Source organism: Mastomys coucha, unplaced genomic scaffold (genome assembly GCF_008632895.1).
Source record: "Mastomys coucha isolate ucsf_1 unplaced genomic scaffold, UCSF_Mcou_1 pScaffold13, whole genome shotgun sequence".
Taxonomy (NCBI): Eukaryota; Metazoa; Chordata; class Mammalia; order Rodentia; family Muridae; genus Mastomys; species Mastomys coucha.
Window position 1 is genome coordinate 16,303,816 of NW_022196895.1, and position 19,455 is coordinate 16,323,270.

Consider the following 19,455-nt stretch of genomic DNA (forward strand, 5'->3'; position numbering starts at 1 on the left):
ACACACATCCATACACACACACACACACACACACACAAACACACATCCACACACACACACACACATTAGCTTTTTTTGTTCAATGCCTTGGCTACTCAAAGGCTGGGTAGTTCTAATCCTCTGTCTGCTACCCTATGCCCAGTTGGGGAAGTGACCACTCTCACATGGCTGGTTGGCTTTATCTCCTGCAGCCCCTACATCCATCTGTCTCCCTCCACATCATCGAGATCCTCCCTTTCCTCCCCCTTGAGTCCTAGCCCACACAACTCCTGCCCCATCTCCCTTTGTCCAGCCATTGCCTCTGGCATCTTTATTGATCTATCAAAAACCAATTGGGGACACGGACCTTTAGCACTTGGACACTCAGATTCCCAATTGAATCAAAGCATTAGAACCAATCTCCATCATGGAACCGAGCCTAAGTGGCCTCTGGTGACATCTCAACTTTCTGCTCATGTCTGGGTTTCCAACTGTTCTTAGAACGAAGATGCGCATGTAATTTTCCTGTAATCATTAAACCTCGGTGAAGAGAGTCAAAAGAGATGGACAAAATGCCTGCAGTGTAAGCCCCCAGACCTGAGATCCATCCCTGCAGGTAGAAGGCCAGAACCTACTTCACAGGGCTGTCTTCTGACCTCCATTCATACCCAGTGATACACATGCCCTCACCCATGCATCACACACACACACACACACACACACACACACACACACACACACACCAAAATAGCAATAACTAGAGTATCAATAATAAAATATCTTCTAGATATATGAAAAATAGAAGCATATTCTTGAGATGTCTTTCCTTTGACTAAGCTACGTAAGAATCCATATGGCAGAGTAGAGAAAAGGCGGGAGTTACACTCAAGAAAGTAACATGTCACAGCCTCTATGTGACTTCTGAGACCTGAGAGCAGCCCACCACAGTGACTACAGCCAACAAAAAGCCAGGACTCACTAGGTGTGGTGAGGACATCTGTAATTCCAGCATGTGGGAGGCTGAAAGTAGAGGATCTCAAGTTCAAGGCCAGCTTAGACCCTGTCTCAAAACAAGAAGCTAGAACTCACAAATATACAACTCTGAAGGAATGAATTCTGCCAGCGATCTAAGAGTCTGAGTGTGATCTTTCTCCTTCAGGCCTCCAGGTGAGAATGTGATTCAGTTGGGCCCTGTATGTCAGCTTCCTGGGATCCCTGGCAAAGGAGAAGCTACATTTCTTCTTGAGTCATAGAGTCCTGATTATAAACCTGGTCTCCTTAAGTCTATAAAGTTCCTGGTCATTTGTAAGATATCAATAGAACAGAGTCATACAGGATTCCTCCAAGAAAATTTTACTCAAGGAAATGTAATAGAAATGACAAAATGACAAGAGAAACACTAAGTCACAAGGGCCAATGGGAGACTTCCGAGTGTGACAAAGGTAACATTTTCCTTCAGGGAAAGCTCACATTTGCTTTGTAGAACTAAGAATTCCGGTGTGAAGAGCCATCTACCACACATAAGTTACACTGAGATTTCCCAGAATGTGAGCAAAGCTCTTGGTTAAAAAAGTGAGGTAACTATATTAAGTGTGGACTAAGGAGCAGCTGACATAATCAATGGATAAACTAACCTAAAAATCTCATAATATTCTGGCCATCTTCTCTGATTAAAACACAATGAACATACATCATCTTCATCATCATCAACATCACTCGTCATAATGTCACTCACACAACCATAAGGACTTTTAACTGGAGACCAGTCTCATAAGCTTCAGGCTTCTGCCTTCTTAAAATCGTGTTGTTTATGTATGTGACTGGCAAATTACTACAAGCACAAGTATTGATCTCTTACCTTTCTTACCACAGACAAGACTGTAGAGCTAGGGAGTCAGAGGTGTGTAGAACTCTAGAACATAAGACAAGTATAAACAGGTGGTCTTTGCTTCCAATGGAGGTGCTCCAAGTGTTCATTGTACATTGGCTCAAGGTAGAGACAAAACACTGAAAGGTAACATAGGCCAGCTGGATGGTAAATGGCTCAGCAGATCCAGGCTGTAGAGACATGTTGAAGGACAAGTAAGAGCATCACTGTTGGAAGATGAGCAAGATGCCAAATGTTGGTATTGGCAATGAGATTCTCTAAAATACTTGCTCGCACATGCCTTCTTCTATATGCAGTTACGAAGGAGCCTCCACGTGACATGCAAATAAAGACCTCGAGCAGCCTTCAAAGCCCAGCTACAACTTCAGCTCTAGTTCGAGAATGTACAGAAAATAAAATGAGAGATGGAGCAGAAGGAAAACTAGAAGAGATGGATAAGGCCCGGAACTTAAAAAAAAAAAAGTGAGAAAAAGATGAGAATGGAAGGAATGGAGGGAGAAAATACAAGGAAGAAAGCAGGCACCCCTTACTTAACCACAGGATATAAGCTCAGACATCCTACTGGGATCCCCACCCCCTCCCATTCCAGCTCACATATACTGCTGCCTTTAGAAATAGGGACATAACAAGCAAAGCATTTCCTCTTCCTTCCAGGAATGGAATTTAAAATTTAAAACTAGCTTTAGTTACTCTCCTCAACTGCTATATCTTCATCAATTAAAACTATCCTTAGAATGTGATAACTGACCAAGAATTATCACTAACTGAATGAATAAATTAATTAATAATCATGTTTTAAACAAGAGACTACACAGGTAGATCTAGTACTTACATAGGTACCTGACATGTTACAAAATATTTCCACACATGGAGACAAACAATCAGAGCACTATTTGCACTCGAACTTGAACCTTGCTCTTGCCTTAGCTTAAGTACACACACACACACACACACACACACACACACACACCAGATGTGTGTGAAGGTTTATTTTTTATTTATGTGTCCTTATATGTATATGCCATGTGTCTGCAGTGCTGAAGAATGCATAAAATGCCCTAGATCTGGAGTATTAGGCTATTATGAGGAACCCACTGAGGGTGCTGGCAACTAAACTGAGGTTCTTTATGAAAGCATCAAGTGCTCTTAACCACTGTGCAATCTCTCCAGCCCCTTACGGGTATTCCTGTGGTTTTGTGTTCTCTTGTCCTCTCTCTGGGTTCTTATGGCTGCCTTAAAGTCGCCTGTAGACATGATTGCTGTTGTTGCTACATGATTGCCATTGCATGCTTGTGTATAGATGGGAAGTTCATCTAATCAGCAGTTGGAAATAATAATTGGTTTAATTGTATTTTTAAAAATATATGAATAGAAGTTAATTGCAGATACTACTTTTAAGCGTATACACACAGTAAATCTTACATGGAAATGCTTTCTCCCCACAAAAGTTGTGTTTCTCACAGGAGACAAGGATTATGAATGCACAGGTTTCTCAGCTGAAGTTCAATATTTGGGGGTCTCAGAGTAGATATAGGTGATTCTGCTTGGGGAAGTATGTGTAGCCACGCCCGTGTGTGAGTCACATCAATGTGCTCATCCTGTCTGGTTCTTGAGAAGAGGAGAGGTCTGAGTCATTGAAGGGTGTGTCCCACACACCCTTGTAGATACTTGAAAAGAAGCTGTGGGTGAAGAGAGAGCGGAGTAAAGACAGCACACCAGCCTCTCCTGCCTGGAGAACTCAAGAGGAACTCGGCTCACCAAAAAGCAAACCAGAAAACAAGGGGGGAAGCAGCTTACCTCACACACCCCTAGGTCCTGATGGCTTAAGCAGCTTACCTTACATATCCCTACATCCTAATGGCTTCTTTGTGTGAAGTAGAAAGAATGTCAGTACACTCCACTTATGTCACAAAAATACAGCCCCTTTATTCTATTAGTAAATTACACAGAGATAAAGGGGCTGGAGCTATGGCTCATCAAATTCAGGTATTTTACCAGTCATCACTGCAATCAGAACCATGCTGTAAGTTTTCCCAGGTGGTCCTCATCTGGAGTGCTTACCTTAAAAATTCCTGGTCCCAGTACATACTGATGATGTTGACAATTGTCCAGTGACCTGTTCTATAGCATAGTCACCCCTATACAACAAAGGTACTGTGGAGTATTTTAGTTTTCAGGCTAGTCTGGAACTCAGTGTTTCAAGTCTGCAGTGTTCTCACCTTTGATCCTCTACACTCAGCAAAGACAGGAAACCAATTTAGCATCACTGTATTACATTCCTCATCAAGAAGTATTATTTCACACATTCAATGCTTGTTTATTTTTATTTGACAAGTTTCAAAAGCAATTTAATTGTCAAATTAAAGCTGTTTATAACATCGAAAAATAAACTCCAATTGCTTTTTAAACAATTAACTGCTTCCTTATAAATGTAAGAAAAAAAATGGTCTGTACATTTACATAAAAACCCCAGGAGACTGAAGGAAAGTGTTACAAAAGAAGAGCTGTTTTTCTTACAAACTACAATAGCACAATTTTCACCTATACATGTGAAAAGAGAATAATATTGCATGATGCTGTGAACAAAAGAAAAATTGACAATTTCAAAAGTCTACCATGAAAGTAACCCTTGGGGTAAAAGGAAAACAGGAAAAATGTTAAAATCTAATCAGAATCTTAGACATACATGTAGTTTGGCCAGTATAACAGTTCTGGCCCATCCAAAGACTCACCACATGTGACCTAACCTGGCCTCAAGCTTCTCACATAATTATGGAGAACCTTGAACTCCCTCAGTCCTCCTGCTCCCTGCTTCCCAAGTGCTGGGGCAACATGCACGTTGCCACCATGCCTGTTTTATGCAGAGCTTTGACTCAAATCCCTTATTTTGTCTATACCAGGCTGAGTCACACACACCCACCCCCATTGCAGCCCCCTTTCCTGACTCCATATTCCGAATAAGAAGAGGTCTGAAAAATATCTTGCATGCATAGATCTAAAATTCCAGGGTCTTCTGTCATGATAAATCCCCGCTAACAAAGCAAACTGATAAAAATAAAAATAAAGTCACACTGAAGGATTATGGAGTTTCTGGAATGTGCCAGCTCAGTGGATCTGCGGCAGGGCTCTCAAGCAGCTTTGATGAACAGGAAATGGAGGGCTGCATTTCTGGACAGCTGCCAGAGCTGCTCTCACAGAAAGGCTGAGTGGGTTCTGGAAACAAAGCTAGGATTCTGAGTCAACATGACGGTAACATTTTCCCCACTGTCTCCCAGCACCATGAATGCTCCAAACTTAAAGAACAAGACCAATTGGCTCTACTTCAATAACAAGAATGGCAGTATCTGCCTATAATTCTAACATCCAGAGACTGCAACAGGAGGACTTAGATTTTGAGGCCAGCCAGTATGTAGAGGTAATCCAATCTCCCAGAATAAAATAAAATAAAAGGCAAAGAAAAGAAGAGGAGAGAAAAAAGTAGAAGAAAAGAGTGGTAGAGCATGTAATTTCAGCAGCTGTCAACACTAGGTCCCAAGAAAAACACATTCTTTCTGTAAACTGAAGCTAGGGAGCTGTAGGCCCCAGCATCGTAGAAGGCTGGATCCCATAATTGGCTTCTAATGTTTGAATGTACAAATTTTTATGTATCTTGCAAAGTGAATCTACTCTTCCATGTTGCTGTCTCCTTCTTCCCCACTAAAACTACAATATATGCTTCTAAATTTAAACAAATTACTCAAGCAGGCAGAAGCTGGCACATTTAGGTGTCACACAACCCACAGTAACCTGGCAGAAGGGAGTCTGTTCCTTTAAGATTCTGATTTCTTGTTACAAGGGAAGCCACGCCCAGCCTTATTTTTAATCATTGCTGTTTTTTCTTTGTTTCCTTTGCATTTTAGACTCCACTCCAAAGAGTACTTTGGTCACAAATAAGCACTGGTTTCAGAAGGTGCTGAAACAGAAAATTGGTACACATTAGGCTAGCTTGCAAACATTTGTTTCCAAAGTCCAATAAAGTATTTGATACTGAAATGATAAAGAGGCAGGCCTGAGATCTTCAGCTTAGCAACTGCAATCCATCATGAGTTTGTTCTGTTCTGAAGCATCCTTCCTTAATGTTTTGTTTGTTTCTTAAACCATCCTTAGGAGCATGGGCTATTGGTACAACTTAACTGTTTTCAGACTAATAGTTTTCATTTGTTAGGAAAATATCTTCATGGCGGACCTTAGTTAACTCCACCACTACAGCTTGAGCTCTTGTGGTCCCTCTATTTTGACACTTGTACTCTTTAAAAAGTGGTCAGCAACAAATTGCTTTAACAATACAAATTGGTAGGGGGAAGAGTGTAAAATGGAGAAAATTACATGTGCATTAGTTCCTGGACATACAATGTAGATGTACCTTAGCAGTCCATGGAGGTACATGTCCTGCACACAGCCAGAGTCATGACCCTGTGACAGACCAGGAACTGGACCATCCTGCTCCTGCCTCACTTTGCAGGAGAGTTACACACAGCCCATAGCTCTAAGAAAAGATCAGAATTTCACAAATGGTTTCCTCCAAATATGTGTCAATTTTACACTAGACTACAATCAGCATATTACACATCAAGCCATCATAACTCAAGACCATTTTGTGTAAATAGTGAGTCTCTTTTACAGTATCATTGTTTCAAACTTCTGGAATGTCTGATAAGGCTAAGTTAAATTGTAATCCGATGGCATTATCTCTTCGTGCATGTTTCTGCCAACGTAAGAAATTTGGGTTCCAAGTTGTTCAGAAAGTCGAGTCCCTCTTCGTCCTGCTTTTCACTGCAGCATCCTACAGAGCCGGCCGGAGATCCCCTGCCTTCGTAGTTATAGGCGAGGACATAGTCTTGGGATGGGATGTGGTCTTCATTGTGATTACACACATGCAATTTCTGTAAAGTCCAAAGGAGAGGATTGTATTGTTTTTTTTTTAAAACAACTTCAACATATGAACAGAAAATTTATTTTATTTACCTTTTATGTTTAATTTTTAACCAGTGTGTCCTCTAATGGAGTCCTACACACAAAAAATGCACATGATTGGTCTATATTACAGCCATATCATAAGTCAGTATAGTTGTCATTTTCAATAATTCATCAAAATAAAAGTAGGTCTACAAATGTTATATTTAAGTACATTTAAGTCATCATTAAATATTTACCCCCAAATGTTATATCTATAGTTGAGGTCAGTTCACACGATGGAGACAATATGCCAAGTGGTTGGAATTTGTAGGTGAATATCAAATGGTCCTGATTTGAAGTAGCTTTAGTTTACTAGCATGTATTACTTTAACTCAACCTCTCCTCCAATATCACTTTGTTATTATGGGAGACTAATGATAGAAAGAACAATGATTGAAAGTATACTCCTTGTGCCCATCACTCGTAAGGGAACAATGACCAGGAACTAAAACTCTATCATGTGTACTGAGGAAGTACATTAAGAAAAAATACTGCATTCCAACATACCCAGAAGCCAGAGATACAGCCCCAGAAAATCAATGAAATTAAAAGCGAAGCATCCATTTAACTCACACTGCAGAAATAATACTTGTGCTCTGAATCAGTCAAGCCTTTGACCGCCTCTGCCCTACCCTCAGTACAATGTCCTGCTGTCCTGTCTTCCATACCCTCAGTAATATGTTCCCCTGGCCTGTCTTCCTTACCCTCAGTACTATGTCTCCCTGGCCTGTCTTCCAAGGTTCCTTATGATGACCTGACCTGCATAGTCCTTCCCTTACCCTCAGCTCAAGGCTTGCTGCTACCAACCATTTTACCCATGACCTTGTTAGCCTCTCCTCCCATTGCCAGTTATAATACTGAAGGGCGTTCCTAAATGAGGGTCTGGAGCTTTGACGATTCTCGTAATCTCCCCTCTTCTAGAATATTACCCATATTCTGCCCATCACAGAACTAATCATGCCAGGTACAATATTTGCTAAAAGCACATCAGTTCACTCTGATTCAAACATGAATCATTAAGCGAGAATGTTTAAACAGGACCTCTACCCTACCCTGCCTGACATACAAATCACATGTGAGATTTTGTACACACACATACACCAGTGAAATTAGAATCTCCTAGAATGAAACAATGTCATTGTTATTTTTAAAAGCTTTCTAACATGGTTGATTTAGACTAAGACCCACTTATTGAACCTTCTCTTCCTCACCATTGCCTCTCTCTAGATAAGACCCTTTATAACTGCGTAGTATTCTTTATGTACTGACAACAATCCATATGATGGTGTGTTGTATATTTCAATATTACTAGGAATAAATTTCAAATGTCCCCGTGAACTGGGTCATTCCACTGTTCTACACTGCATACGTAGGTGATCCCTCGACACCCTATAAATGTGTGCAATGATAACTCATCCACTTAGAGTAAGAAAATTAAACTAAGTAAACTAATGTATGGTTTAAGTTAAGTGTGCAGCTTTCTAAACTAAAGCTGCACATCAGTAAAGTGTGCCAGTCTTTAATCTACAGCTGCATTCAGAAGGTTATGTTTTCATAGCGAAATACAAATTTGATTTGGGAAATGCATATTTGTGAGGAACTAGAATTTTTCTTCTTGTTCTTTTCTTTTCAGAGGGGTTTATAAGATAGAGATACACCTAAAAATGACCATTCAGGGGCAGATACTAGAAGCCTCTGGATCTTTCAAGGGTCTAGAAATTGAATGAATGTGACAGAGGAATCAAAATATTTAAAAATTAAAGACTGTAACACAGCCAAAGCATTTTTAAATGACTAACAAGAGGAGATTCATGAACACTGTGGCCAAACTGTTTCTGGGAAGTACATCAATATCGGTGTCTGATTGTTCTCTATGTCAGAGTAAAACACCTAAGGAAACTCACTTCTCCGAGTCGGGGCTGAGTGAAACTGTGCCACTCTGAGTACGCGTATCTGCAGTTGTCCGTCTCCATGTGTCCTCCCCTGCAGGAATCCAGGGTGTGGTGATGTCCAGCCACACGGCAGGAGTCCAACGTCTGGTGTCCTTTCATCATCTCAATAGTCTCCTGCCCACCATTCCTCATCCCTGACCCCATTGTGCCACAGAAGCCTTGGCTGGAGTTGTTGGCAGTGTGGGTGGTGAATCCATTGGCGGAACACTGCAATATAACAAAATAAGACATCAATGGGGGGCAAGGAATTTCCCACATTGCAGAAAGCAGTCAGAGTGATTAGTGCTGTAAAAAATTCACAGCAACAAAAGACTAAAGTTGAATTAATGCCACCAAAAATTAGATGTGAAAAGTAAATTTGTTTTATGAAGTTCCGTTAGTGCCATACCATAAGCTCTGGAACACTGACAGACTGAAGACTTACAAAGATTCCAATCTTTTACACATATAAATGAATTCCTACTAACTTCACAGGGGTGAATTTTAAAACTATAGCTATAATTATTCACCAAAGAAATGACTTACCACTCTGTCATCCCCAGGTGCTTCGGTATTTGATATAATTAAGTTTTGCTGTGCTAGATCTTCAGGAAAATGTTTTCCTTTTTGGGCAGTAACAACTCCACATACTAAAGTTAGCAGTACCGCTATGTAAAAATAGGAAAATGAAATACATTTTTAAAAGATCATACTTAATTTTCTAAACATAGAATAAAGCAACCATCCTTTATTACTTATTCCTTGGGCCAAAGGAGGACAATGAGAACATTAACTGTGGTTTCCCTTGAATTATCCTTGTCTTTCAAAATTTACAGGCACGATTTGAAATGTGCAGTAATCACAGGTATATTTTAGTGCTATTGCTAACTGAAGGAGTCCTCCCCTTCATATGAAGGCATTTGGAATTATAAGTAGTTCAATTGTAGATCTTAAAAGCTTCTAGTATTTAAGTCAAACATTAATATTTACTGACCAGTTTACTGATCAGGAGATCAGTTTGCCAATTGGAAAATTTAAAAAAAGTAATTTAAAAGCCTTGTTTTTTCTTAGATCAGATTGTCTTCAATAAACAAAACTAAGCACATTTTGTACCTTATCTAGACTTCCATCCTACATCATAATAATAGGAGATTTAAGATAATATGATCACTAAACCAACAGTAATAACAGCTATTTACAGTGGTCCAGAAGACCCTCTAGCACTCTGACAAACCATGGCTAAAATTCCAGCCTACCAGATGTTTTTTGTATGGCTCATGGCCTAAGATTTTTAAGCTCTTAAATTGTTGAAAGAAAATAATTATGAATAATTCATGCTATAAAAATCACAGCTTAGTCCTGGTCTACATAGTGAATTATAGAGCAGCCAGGGCTACACAGTAAGACTTTGTCTCAATAAACAAACAAACAAAAGACAAAGCAAAACAAAAACCTCAACCAAACCAACCAAACAACCAAACAGGAAAACAAGAATAAAAAGTACAGGATCTTCAATGTTTAGCATGCAGATTTAACATGCTAAGACAACACTGCTATGCCTCTCTTTCAGATATGCTCACTGATGGCCCTGTTACAGATGCCTTGGAATTCAGGACACCCAAATGGCTCTGATATACATGCCACCTGTCACTTAAAGGATAACTGTGCCTCTCCTTCCCTCCCCTCTCCAACCCTCTCTTTCTGGCTTCATTTCCTGACCCTTCTCCCTTCGATCACTTCTATCTAGACACAAGAGTCTCCACACCGTTGTTTGACTTCTTCAGGCCTAATCCTACCACATAGTCTTTGAAAGCCTATCTCTTTGGGTATGCCACAAAGCTGACTCCTCAAATCATGTCATGTAGGCATGACCTGGTTATTTAACCACGTGTTTAAATGTGTCGCCAAGACTGATGATCTTGCACAGCAGCATGGTCATTCTACTTACTGTAATCCAGCCTTTCCCTCCTGTGCAAATAAGACATTTTGGTGATTGTTGAATTCTTTAGTTCTATTTTGTTGTTTGGTTGGTTGTTTTTTTTTTTCTTTAATTTCTCTATTTTGTTCAATAGTGAATCCTACCTAGTACCATTTTCTGAACTTTAGTGGGTGTTTTGTTGGGTTGGTAAAAAATGATAAATGAATATTAGAAACTTAGAGTGTACCAGTCTAAGAATTTCACATCAATTAACTCAATTGTACCTCCAAAGAGTAGGCTGTCGCTACGAATGAAAAAAGGAAGCAGAAATAAATAAGGTAAAGACTTTTTAACAATTCTGTCCAGGCATGCAACCTGTCTCAGAAAGGACTATGTTCCCTCATATAGTGACTAGTGAAGTAGAACTCAGCTTCCACAGAATACAGAATAACCTTTAAAGGGACTCACTGCTGATTGTCTATATTCACTTCCAAAGATCCTTTTTGATACTCTTGTCTTTTATTTTGTCATTTGATCTTCAAGTGAATGAAAGTACTTACAAAATAGCAGAGCAATGCCCAACAAGATGGCAAGGATGGCCCACTTCCCCATGGTGATCCCTGCACTCCTCGATCGGAGCAGACATTGGCTGGGATGAGTACAATCACACAGATTAACTCTCAAGATCTTTGTTGCAGATTGGCCTGCTCTGTCTTTTACAGTAACAGGAATGTTGTATATTTGAACATCCGCAGTTTTCTGATAAGACAGGCGGGCAGCTGTATCTTTGAAGAAAATAAAAAAAAAGATTTTATTTTGACTAATTGATTCAGGATGGACAGGTGTACATATACGTGTGCTTAAATACAGAGATGCCATAAAAACCTCAGATATCACTCCTTGGAAACTGACCACTTTGGTTTCTGAATCTCTCACTGCCTAGCACTTGAAGAAGAAGTTAGTCTGCCTGCCACCAAGCCCAGCATTCCACCCATCTCCTGCCCAACCACCAGGACTAGGATTACAAACTGGTGCTACTCTATCCCAATGTTTTCATGTGGGTTCTGAGGACTGAACTCAGGTCTTCATGCTTGCACAAACAGCACTTTATCGAATGAGCTCTTCCTAACCCAATGCTATTTGTAATGAATGCTTATTCTTTCCTCAGAATCTATTCTACCACTCTTGCTGGGAAACTAACAAACAAACAAAACTACCAAACTGAAAAAATGCAGAGGGCTGCCTTTGACGCCTTCAACCCTTTCCAGAAATGACATGCAAACCTGAGCTGTTTACTTTTTGCTCTCTGTCTTTTAACCCTCTACAAAACACAATGTTTTCAGAAAGCATAGTGCTTCCTGTATGATTAATGCCTTGTATGTAGAAATAATCTCCATAACAGAGCTAATTATACTACTTCTCATTACACAAAAACATGACCATATGCAGCATAGAATACAGCCCAGAAAGCTCCTGGAACTTGTACAGCTTAAATGTCTGTTAGAACTCTTGGCTTCTGGCTACACCTTGCATATGAAAGCTTGCTAGAAAACTATGAATGGTTCTTGGACTGTATTGGAGTACTTAGCAACACCAGTATCTAACATTATGCAAATCACTCACCTTTCTAAAGGTCACTGGATAAGCTAAAACCATCTCATATACTTGTAATAGTTCAACAACCTTCTATTTTCCTTATTGTTCAGCTCAGCCCTCTCCCAGATGTATTCTGACACTACTGGCATCTACATAAGACATACATCTGGATGCAATGTGGCCTCCTTTCCGCAGTCCCAATCCATTCCGCACTGTCACCTACAGTACAAAGGTCAGGCTCCTCAGCTTAAGACATGATCCTCACCACCTAATTTCACTCTTCCCTATACCCAAGTACTCAGCACTCCTAAGAAAACCTTTAAGCTCTGATGACACCCAATCACTCTTGCATTAGTGTGCTCTTTTCCCTCCATAGATATTCTTTCATCACAGCATTGATTAAGCAACAGCTTTTTAAGTATCTATTGTGTGCTAGGTACTGGGCTCAGTGCTGAAAGTAAAAGAAAACAGCTACCAAACCTGTCATACAAGGTGTGAGGTGTTCTAGCACATGATGGAAAATGTCACAGGGCCCTCCATATACTTGTGGGAGAGTCCTCAGAGGCTAAGCATTTGAATTGAGGTGTTGCCTACCTGACTCGTGCTCGTCCCTGTGCATATACTCTGGCTATGCAGCTTATTGGATCAGTTGTAAATAATGCATAAATTTTATGTTAGTATGAAACTGAGACACAGGGAAGGTAATATTTCTAGGTAGAAGGAACAGCATACGTACAGTTTACGAAAGAATATGGTCTTAGGAGCTGGAAAAAGTAGGTTTGTTTTTTAAAGCATTTACTGTTCTTCCTGAGGGCCAGCACCCATACTGGACAGTTCATAACTGCCTATAGCTCCAGTTTCAGGGAATCTGGCACCCTCTCCTAGCCTCTATGAACATTCGCACACACACACACACACACATACACACAGGCGAACATAAACATACCACAGACAGATGCATACACGTGCATATACACTTGCATACACATACACACAGATACATAGATTGGAAAAAACTAATTTAACAACCTTAACTTTTGTACTATACTTTGTGCAAATTAATGTGTAAACCCTCCAATGGTTATTCTGCTGTCTCAAATCACAGGAATCCTTATCTTTCTGGAATACCATTAACTTGGCTGAGGGTCCAGATTCTGTTGACTTCCGGAGAAGAGTTTGCCAAGTTGAACTGAAAGGGAGGGCCATGGATACTTTCATCAGGATCCACAGCTGAAATGTCCGTATACCCCATCTTTGGCTTGCAGATGACAATATAATCTTGAATTATCTCTGGTGCGTTGTCATTCACATCCTCAATGTTCACTGCAAGTGTTCCTGTGCATGATTTACCCTCTGAGAAGGGAAAGTGACAAGGTTCAGTGTTGGTCTCAGATTCTTGTCTTAGAGTCTCCAAAAGCAAAATAAATCTTAATCTCTATTTTTATATACACACAAATACATAATTATAAATCTAGGTCCAAGGCATGAGAGAAAACATGTGGTATTTGTCTTTCTGAGTCTAACTCTTTTCTCTTAACATAATGAATTCCACTTGTGTCCATTTCTTGCAAATGCCACTATTTATTTTTCTTTACAGAGATATGAAATCCCATTGTGTATGTGTAGTATGTTTTCTTTATTCATAATGACCATCTAAGCTAGTTCTATTTCTCAGCTCTTATGACTACTGCAGCATGTCACATGGAAGCATGGGTTGCTGAGTGGTGCAGATGGAATCTATTATTTCCTGAAAATATAATCTTTGATTATTAGATGAATGGGGAAAAAGAATATAAATGAGTAAAAGCTACAGATTGTCTAAGATGGTTCCTGCTGTTGACACTACCAGATGCAAGTTTCAACAAGCCCTTTGCCAGAATTACTATAAATGATAGAAGTAAATGCTGAATTGAATGCTCTCTTTCCTTGGACTCATGAATCTTAATGAGTCATGATGAAGTGGTTATAGAAATATTATTCTAGTCCCAGGTTACATTCAAACCCATAGGGAGGTTTCAATATATTACATAAAAGCTTCACAACCAAAGATTCTAATTCAATGGGAACACATTGAAATTATTGTTATTTAAAATAAAGCCATGGGTAAAAGAAATTTACTTTAAAAACTAGAATTCAAGTTTAGAAGGATTTAATAATCAGCTGAATGAGTAAAAGTGAGATGGTAATACCAGCCTACTCACAAAACCTTCCACCTAAGATGTGTCCTGCCTCCAAGATGTACAGAGATGGAGATGGAGCAAAAATTGAGGGAATGGTCAATCAACGACTGACCCAACTTGAGACCCATCCCATGAGAGAGTCAATTCCTGACACTATCTGATATTCTCCTATACTTATAGACGGGAGTCATTTCTAGCATAACTGTCCTCTGAGAGGCTTCACCCAGCAGCTGATGGAAACAGATGCAGAGATCCACAGCCACACACTAGGCAGAACTCTGGGAATTCTGAGGAAGAGGGGAAGAAAATACTGAAGGAGCCAGAGAGGTCAAGGACACCACAAGAAGATCTACAGAGTCATCTAACCTGGGCCCAAGGAGACTCACAGAAGCTGAACCACCAACCAAAGCACATTCCTGGCACAGACCTAGTCCCCCAAACATATGTAACAGATGAGCAGCTGGGACTTCATGTAGGACCCTTAACAACTCTTGCCTGCCTTTGGCTCCCTTTGCTCCAACTGGGCTGCCTGGTCCTACCTAGTCCCACTGCAACTTGATATGCAGGTTGATTATCCACAGGAAGCCACCCCTTTTATGAGGAAGGGGTAAATGAATGGGGAAAAGGGGATGTAAGAGGGAGGGACTGAGAAGAGGTAAGGGAGAAGATCTTCAATCAGCATGGAAATTTAATTAAGCAATTAATTAAATTAATTGCTTTATTGAAAATTAATTAATTAATGGGGAAGACTCCAGGTAAAGTGATACAAATATATATGAAGAGTCGGAGAAGACCACTGCATCTCGTCTCATGGTTAAGTTTGATCATTGTCCTTTACCACAAAGCTGTGCAAGAACTAAGTTTTTGCAGATAGACTATAACGATAAATAGGATATATGTTATTTAGCTGGACATGATGGCTCACACTTATAAACCCAACACAGGCAAAGCTAAAGCAGGAGAATTGCTACCACTTAAAGATCAGCCTGAGTTATATAGTGGACTTGAGTCATCTTGGGCTACAGCATAAGACTCTATGTCAACAACAAAAGCATCTTTCTGAATGTGGGGTGCAACCCTGTAGCACTCAGTAGGCTGAGACAGGAGGATCAGGACTGATAAAGGTCATCCTCGGCTATATGGTGAATTTAAAAGCAGCTTTGGCTGCACAAACAAACCAAAACAACAAAATAAAACATACAAAGAAAACCAGAAATAAATGGAATCTTCTCACCAAAGTTATCTCCTAGGATAACAAGAGAGATACTAGTCTTGAGGTAATTTCCAATAATTGTGTATATTTACCATAATATTAATTCACCATAAGAATAATTTCAATTTATTCTTCCATTCTTTTATAAAATACCAAATTAACACTTTGTTACCTTGGTCTATTGCCATGACTGTAATATTGTATAAATCATTTCTTGGAGCCATGCTTTCTCTGTCTAGGGTCTTTGATATGGTGAGCAACCCCGAAACTTCTTCAATGCTGACCCAGTCTTTAGGATCCTGAATTTTTTTGTACCTATTAATAAAAAGAGATTTTATAAGTCTTTGGTGTCACACCTCAAAATAAGTTACCTGTTTCAATTATGACAACTTTATTAGCACACGGCTGCAGAGTTTTTTGTACCTTAAGCCATTGCTATTCTTGGTTTCAGGGTCGTAGGCCTTGTAGCCATTGATCTTAGACCCAACTGCTGAGTTCTCTTTGATCCGCACATATTGCTCAGGAGGCTTGCATTCTGGCCCCTCATTCTGATCCCTCACATGGACTGTAACCACAGCCCGGTTCATGGTGGGTATTCTGTTTGCAACATCTCTAATGAATGGAGCTTCATTGTTCACGCCAATCTCTAGGGTCATTTGACGATTTTCTTCATAATCCAGTGGCTTTAAAATAGAGAATATGCACATCACCTCAGTACACATTGCATTTGATATTTCAAGTAACTAGTCACTTGGACAGGACTGAATAATACATTCACACTCATGCTTTATTAACAATGACTTCCCTCGCTCACTGGAGCTGTGACCCTGTGCTAACCAGTTTTGGCCAAGGCTCACCTCTAAAGTCTCCAAAGATAACTTTACATAGCAGTGGGAAAGAAAGCCCTTAACTATTTTTTGGTTTGTTAGTTTCGTTCTTTTAAGAAAATTTATTCTGAACCTGGAAATACTACAGAACTATGTCAATGTCTAATTGGCTGGATTTAGGGTTTTTCTAACCCTGGGATCTGAGAAATCTTGTAAAGTTGGATGTTTCTAAAAGGTGAAAAGCTTGTGTTTACTTTCTGACTGGTGGGTATTGTAAATGTCTGGTTGTTGTTGTGCTTCGTTGTGTTTGTGGGACTTTGAGAATCTGTTTGATTTGGTTTCTGTTGCTGTCATTTGTATATTTTCTTCTTTGTGCAATTGAAACCAAGCCTTACTTTGTGAAACTCACTGTGTAATCCAAGTTGGCTTAAACCTAGGATGATCCTCTTTTCACAGCCTTACAATTGCTGAGCTTCCTAGTGTGTCCCCTTACTCGGCTCCCAAATGTCTATTTTAAGTATCCTCATATGAGACATCTAAGTGAGGTGCCTCTAGCCTGTATTTCCTCTAATCAAAATCTACCCAGGGCCTCGTTTCTTCTTAGGAATCCATTTTGGGTTTTGATGATTTCTTCCTGAATGATGTAACATTGCCTTCAGTTACACAAATTATATTCTTGACAATTTAAGAATGGCACTTTGGCACTGTCTGTCATTTACCACATGGATTTCTCACAACAGGAATGCCGAAGACATGATAAAGACATGATAAACTCCATGGTGGTCACTGCTGATGTGCAGCACAGCTTTAAGCAGGGAGTGTAAATTCACTACATCCCCACATCTGTATGCAGCAGGAATGTCATTATTATCCCCATTCTACAAAGCAGCAGTATAGAGGAGAGAAAGAGAAAGTCTCTAAAGTCAAAAGGTTTCACTTGGACAAGAGTTTGAGGACAGGTAGCTTGGCCACAGACCATTTCCTTAATGGGCATATTTTAATCTCTAATAATTTGGCTCATCAGCTTCCAGGAACATTTAAATAAATGCCTTAGTTATAAGTGACTTTTTTTAAAAACAGAACAACCTAGCAAAATCCATAAAACATTATTTTCTGTTCTACTGTGAAGGAAATCACAGGGCATTTTCTCTGATTATCTTTATACTTATCAAAATTGTCACTGCCTGAATATTGAACAAAATCCAAAAAGATATGTGAGGGATTAGAGAAATGTTTCAGGGATTAACAGTGTTGCTGCTGTCTCAGAGGATCAGATTCTGCCTAGAATCCTTGTCAGGCAGATCACGTCCAGCTGCCTATAACTGTAGTAGTTATAGGGGATTTGACAGCCTCTTCTAGCCTCATAGGCACTAGATACATAAGGTAGACACATATACATACATGCATACATACATACATACAATTTAAAAATAACTGATGAGTAAAATTATTTTCATATTTTCCTCATATCAAGTATTAATAGGTTACCATCCTCTAAAATGTAAAAATGTTTGCTAAATCTTAGAACCTACGGCATACATATGAAGCTATTCTTATTACTATCCCAGAATTGGGAAACAAGAAGCAAGAAGATGAAGATCTGTTTGTTAGACGTTGCTGAGGACCATCTCACAAATCATGTGCTGGCACAGCCACACAGAGACATGGACAACACTGAAAAATGAGGAAGTGGAGGTCATGCAGGTAAGCCTGAAGGCGCTGGCTCAGTGCAACTGCACAGTCCAGGGCAGCTTCCGAAAACCTCACAGGATCTTCCTGCCAGCTCCCTAGGCTCAAAGTCAGTGTGCCAAAGAATGCAAGTTAGTTCTCTCTATACTAAGTAATACATTTGAATCATTAATTTAAAAAAATTATTCAAAAATATCTCATATCTGCATGGAAGTGTTAAGAAATCCCCTAAAAAAAATCATGGAGAAAGACTCCAGGTCCTTTCATGTAAACACAGTCAGACCTGTACTTTTTCCATTCAAGCTTATTTGAATCAAGACAAATTGGCAAGTTCTAGACAACTAAGAGAAATATACCTTAGTAATTGATTCACTCAACCGATTATCCAACTCTTCCTTGTATAAAAGAAGAAATAAAGTACATTCTTTTCTAGGGCATGGTCCTGACTAACAATTTGAAGAGCCAGACTGTTGGAAATGAAGAATTCCTTTAGAGTAATCAAACTCGCCTACCTCATTCTTTTTCTTTCTTTTGAGTAGAGATATATGTATGTGTATGTGTGCTTATTATAAACATAATACATAATAATTTTTAATCACACAATAGATTATGGTCACTGTTCCCATCCCTCAACTCCTGCCAGGTCCTCCCTACCTCCCCTCCTGTCCAACTCCATGTCCTTTCCTTTTCTTTAGAAGACATATAGGCAAACAAACAAACCAGAATAAAACAAAGAAACAAATGAAAACCCAACAACTTCAACTTTTAAGAAAGAATGCTCTGTGGAGACATGGTCAAGGTGAACCTCAGATGCTGTGCTGAGTGTGTTTGATTTATGAAGAATGACCGCTCGTGGGGCCAAAGGCACCTAAGGATAAAGCTGCACAAGCCTTTCAAGATGAGAGTTGGCTGCTGTGATGAACTCGGTTTTCTTAGATTTTGAAAATAAATATATATATATATATATATCATATATATATGATATATATATATATGATATAGATATGATATGAGATAGAATGCAACACGGCAGACCCAAATTCCACTGATTAAAAAATGTTAGAAAAAAACAGTAATATTAACAAATAGTTGATTTAGAAAAATGAGATATTTTATATTAGAATGTGAATCCAGAAAAGTAGAACCTAATTAAAATTCCAATAAGAAAATACCCTTTCATGTCAATGCAAAGATACTTTATCAAACCAGATCAGTCAAATTTGAAATGAAAAGATCATG

The 19,455-nt window shown here is 39.4% G+C and overlaps 1 protein-coding gene across 2 annotated transcripts in view; it reads right to left on the reverse strand.

Moving 5' to 3' along the window:
- Nucleotides 1-4,175: 4,175 nt before the first annotated feature.
- Nucleotides 4,176-19,455, reverse strand: part of Dsc3 (desmocollin 3) — a 39,205-nt gene continuing 23,925 nt past the window's right edge. The window contains exons 11-18 of one of the 2 annotated variants that reach the window (XM_031365045.1): nucleotides 16,124-16,383; nucleotides 15,873-16,015; nucleotides 13,436-13,660; nucleotides 11,272-11,496; nucleotides 9,340-9,461; nucleotides 8,767-9,021; nucleotides 6,872-6,914; nucleotides 6,773-6,789 (exon numbers count right to left, since the gene is read on the reverse strand). In XM_031365045.1, the coding sequence (XP_031220905.1) occupies nucleotides 6,888-6,914; nucleotides 8,767-9,021; nucleotides 9,340-9,461; nucleotides 11,272-11,496; nucleotides 13,436-13,660; nucleotides 15,873-16,015; nucleotides 16,124-16,383 (1,257 nt within the window). In that variant the 3' untranslated portion in view covers nucleotides 6,773-6,789; nucleotides 6,872-6,887. Of the gene's footprint in view, nucleotides 6,790-6,871; nucleotides 6,915-8,766; nucleotides 9,022-9,339; nucleotides 9,462-11,271; nucleotides 11,497-13,435; nucleotides 13,661-15,872; nucleotides 16,016-16,123; nucleotides 16,384-19,455 lie in introns of both variants that reach the window. The other variant, XM_031365044.1, reaches the window with a different exon arrangement.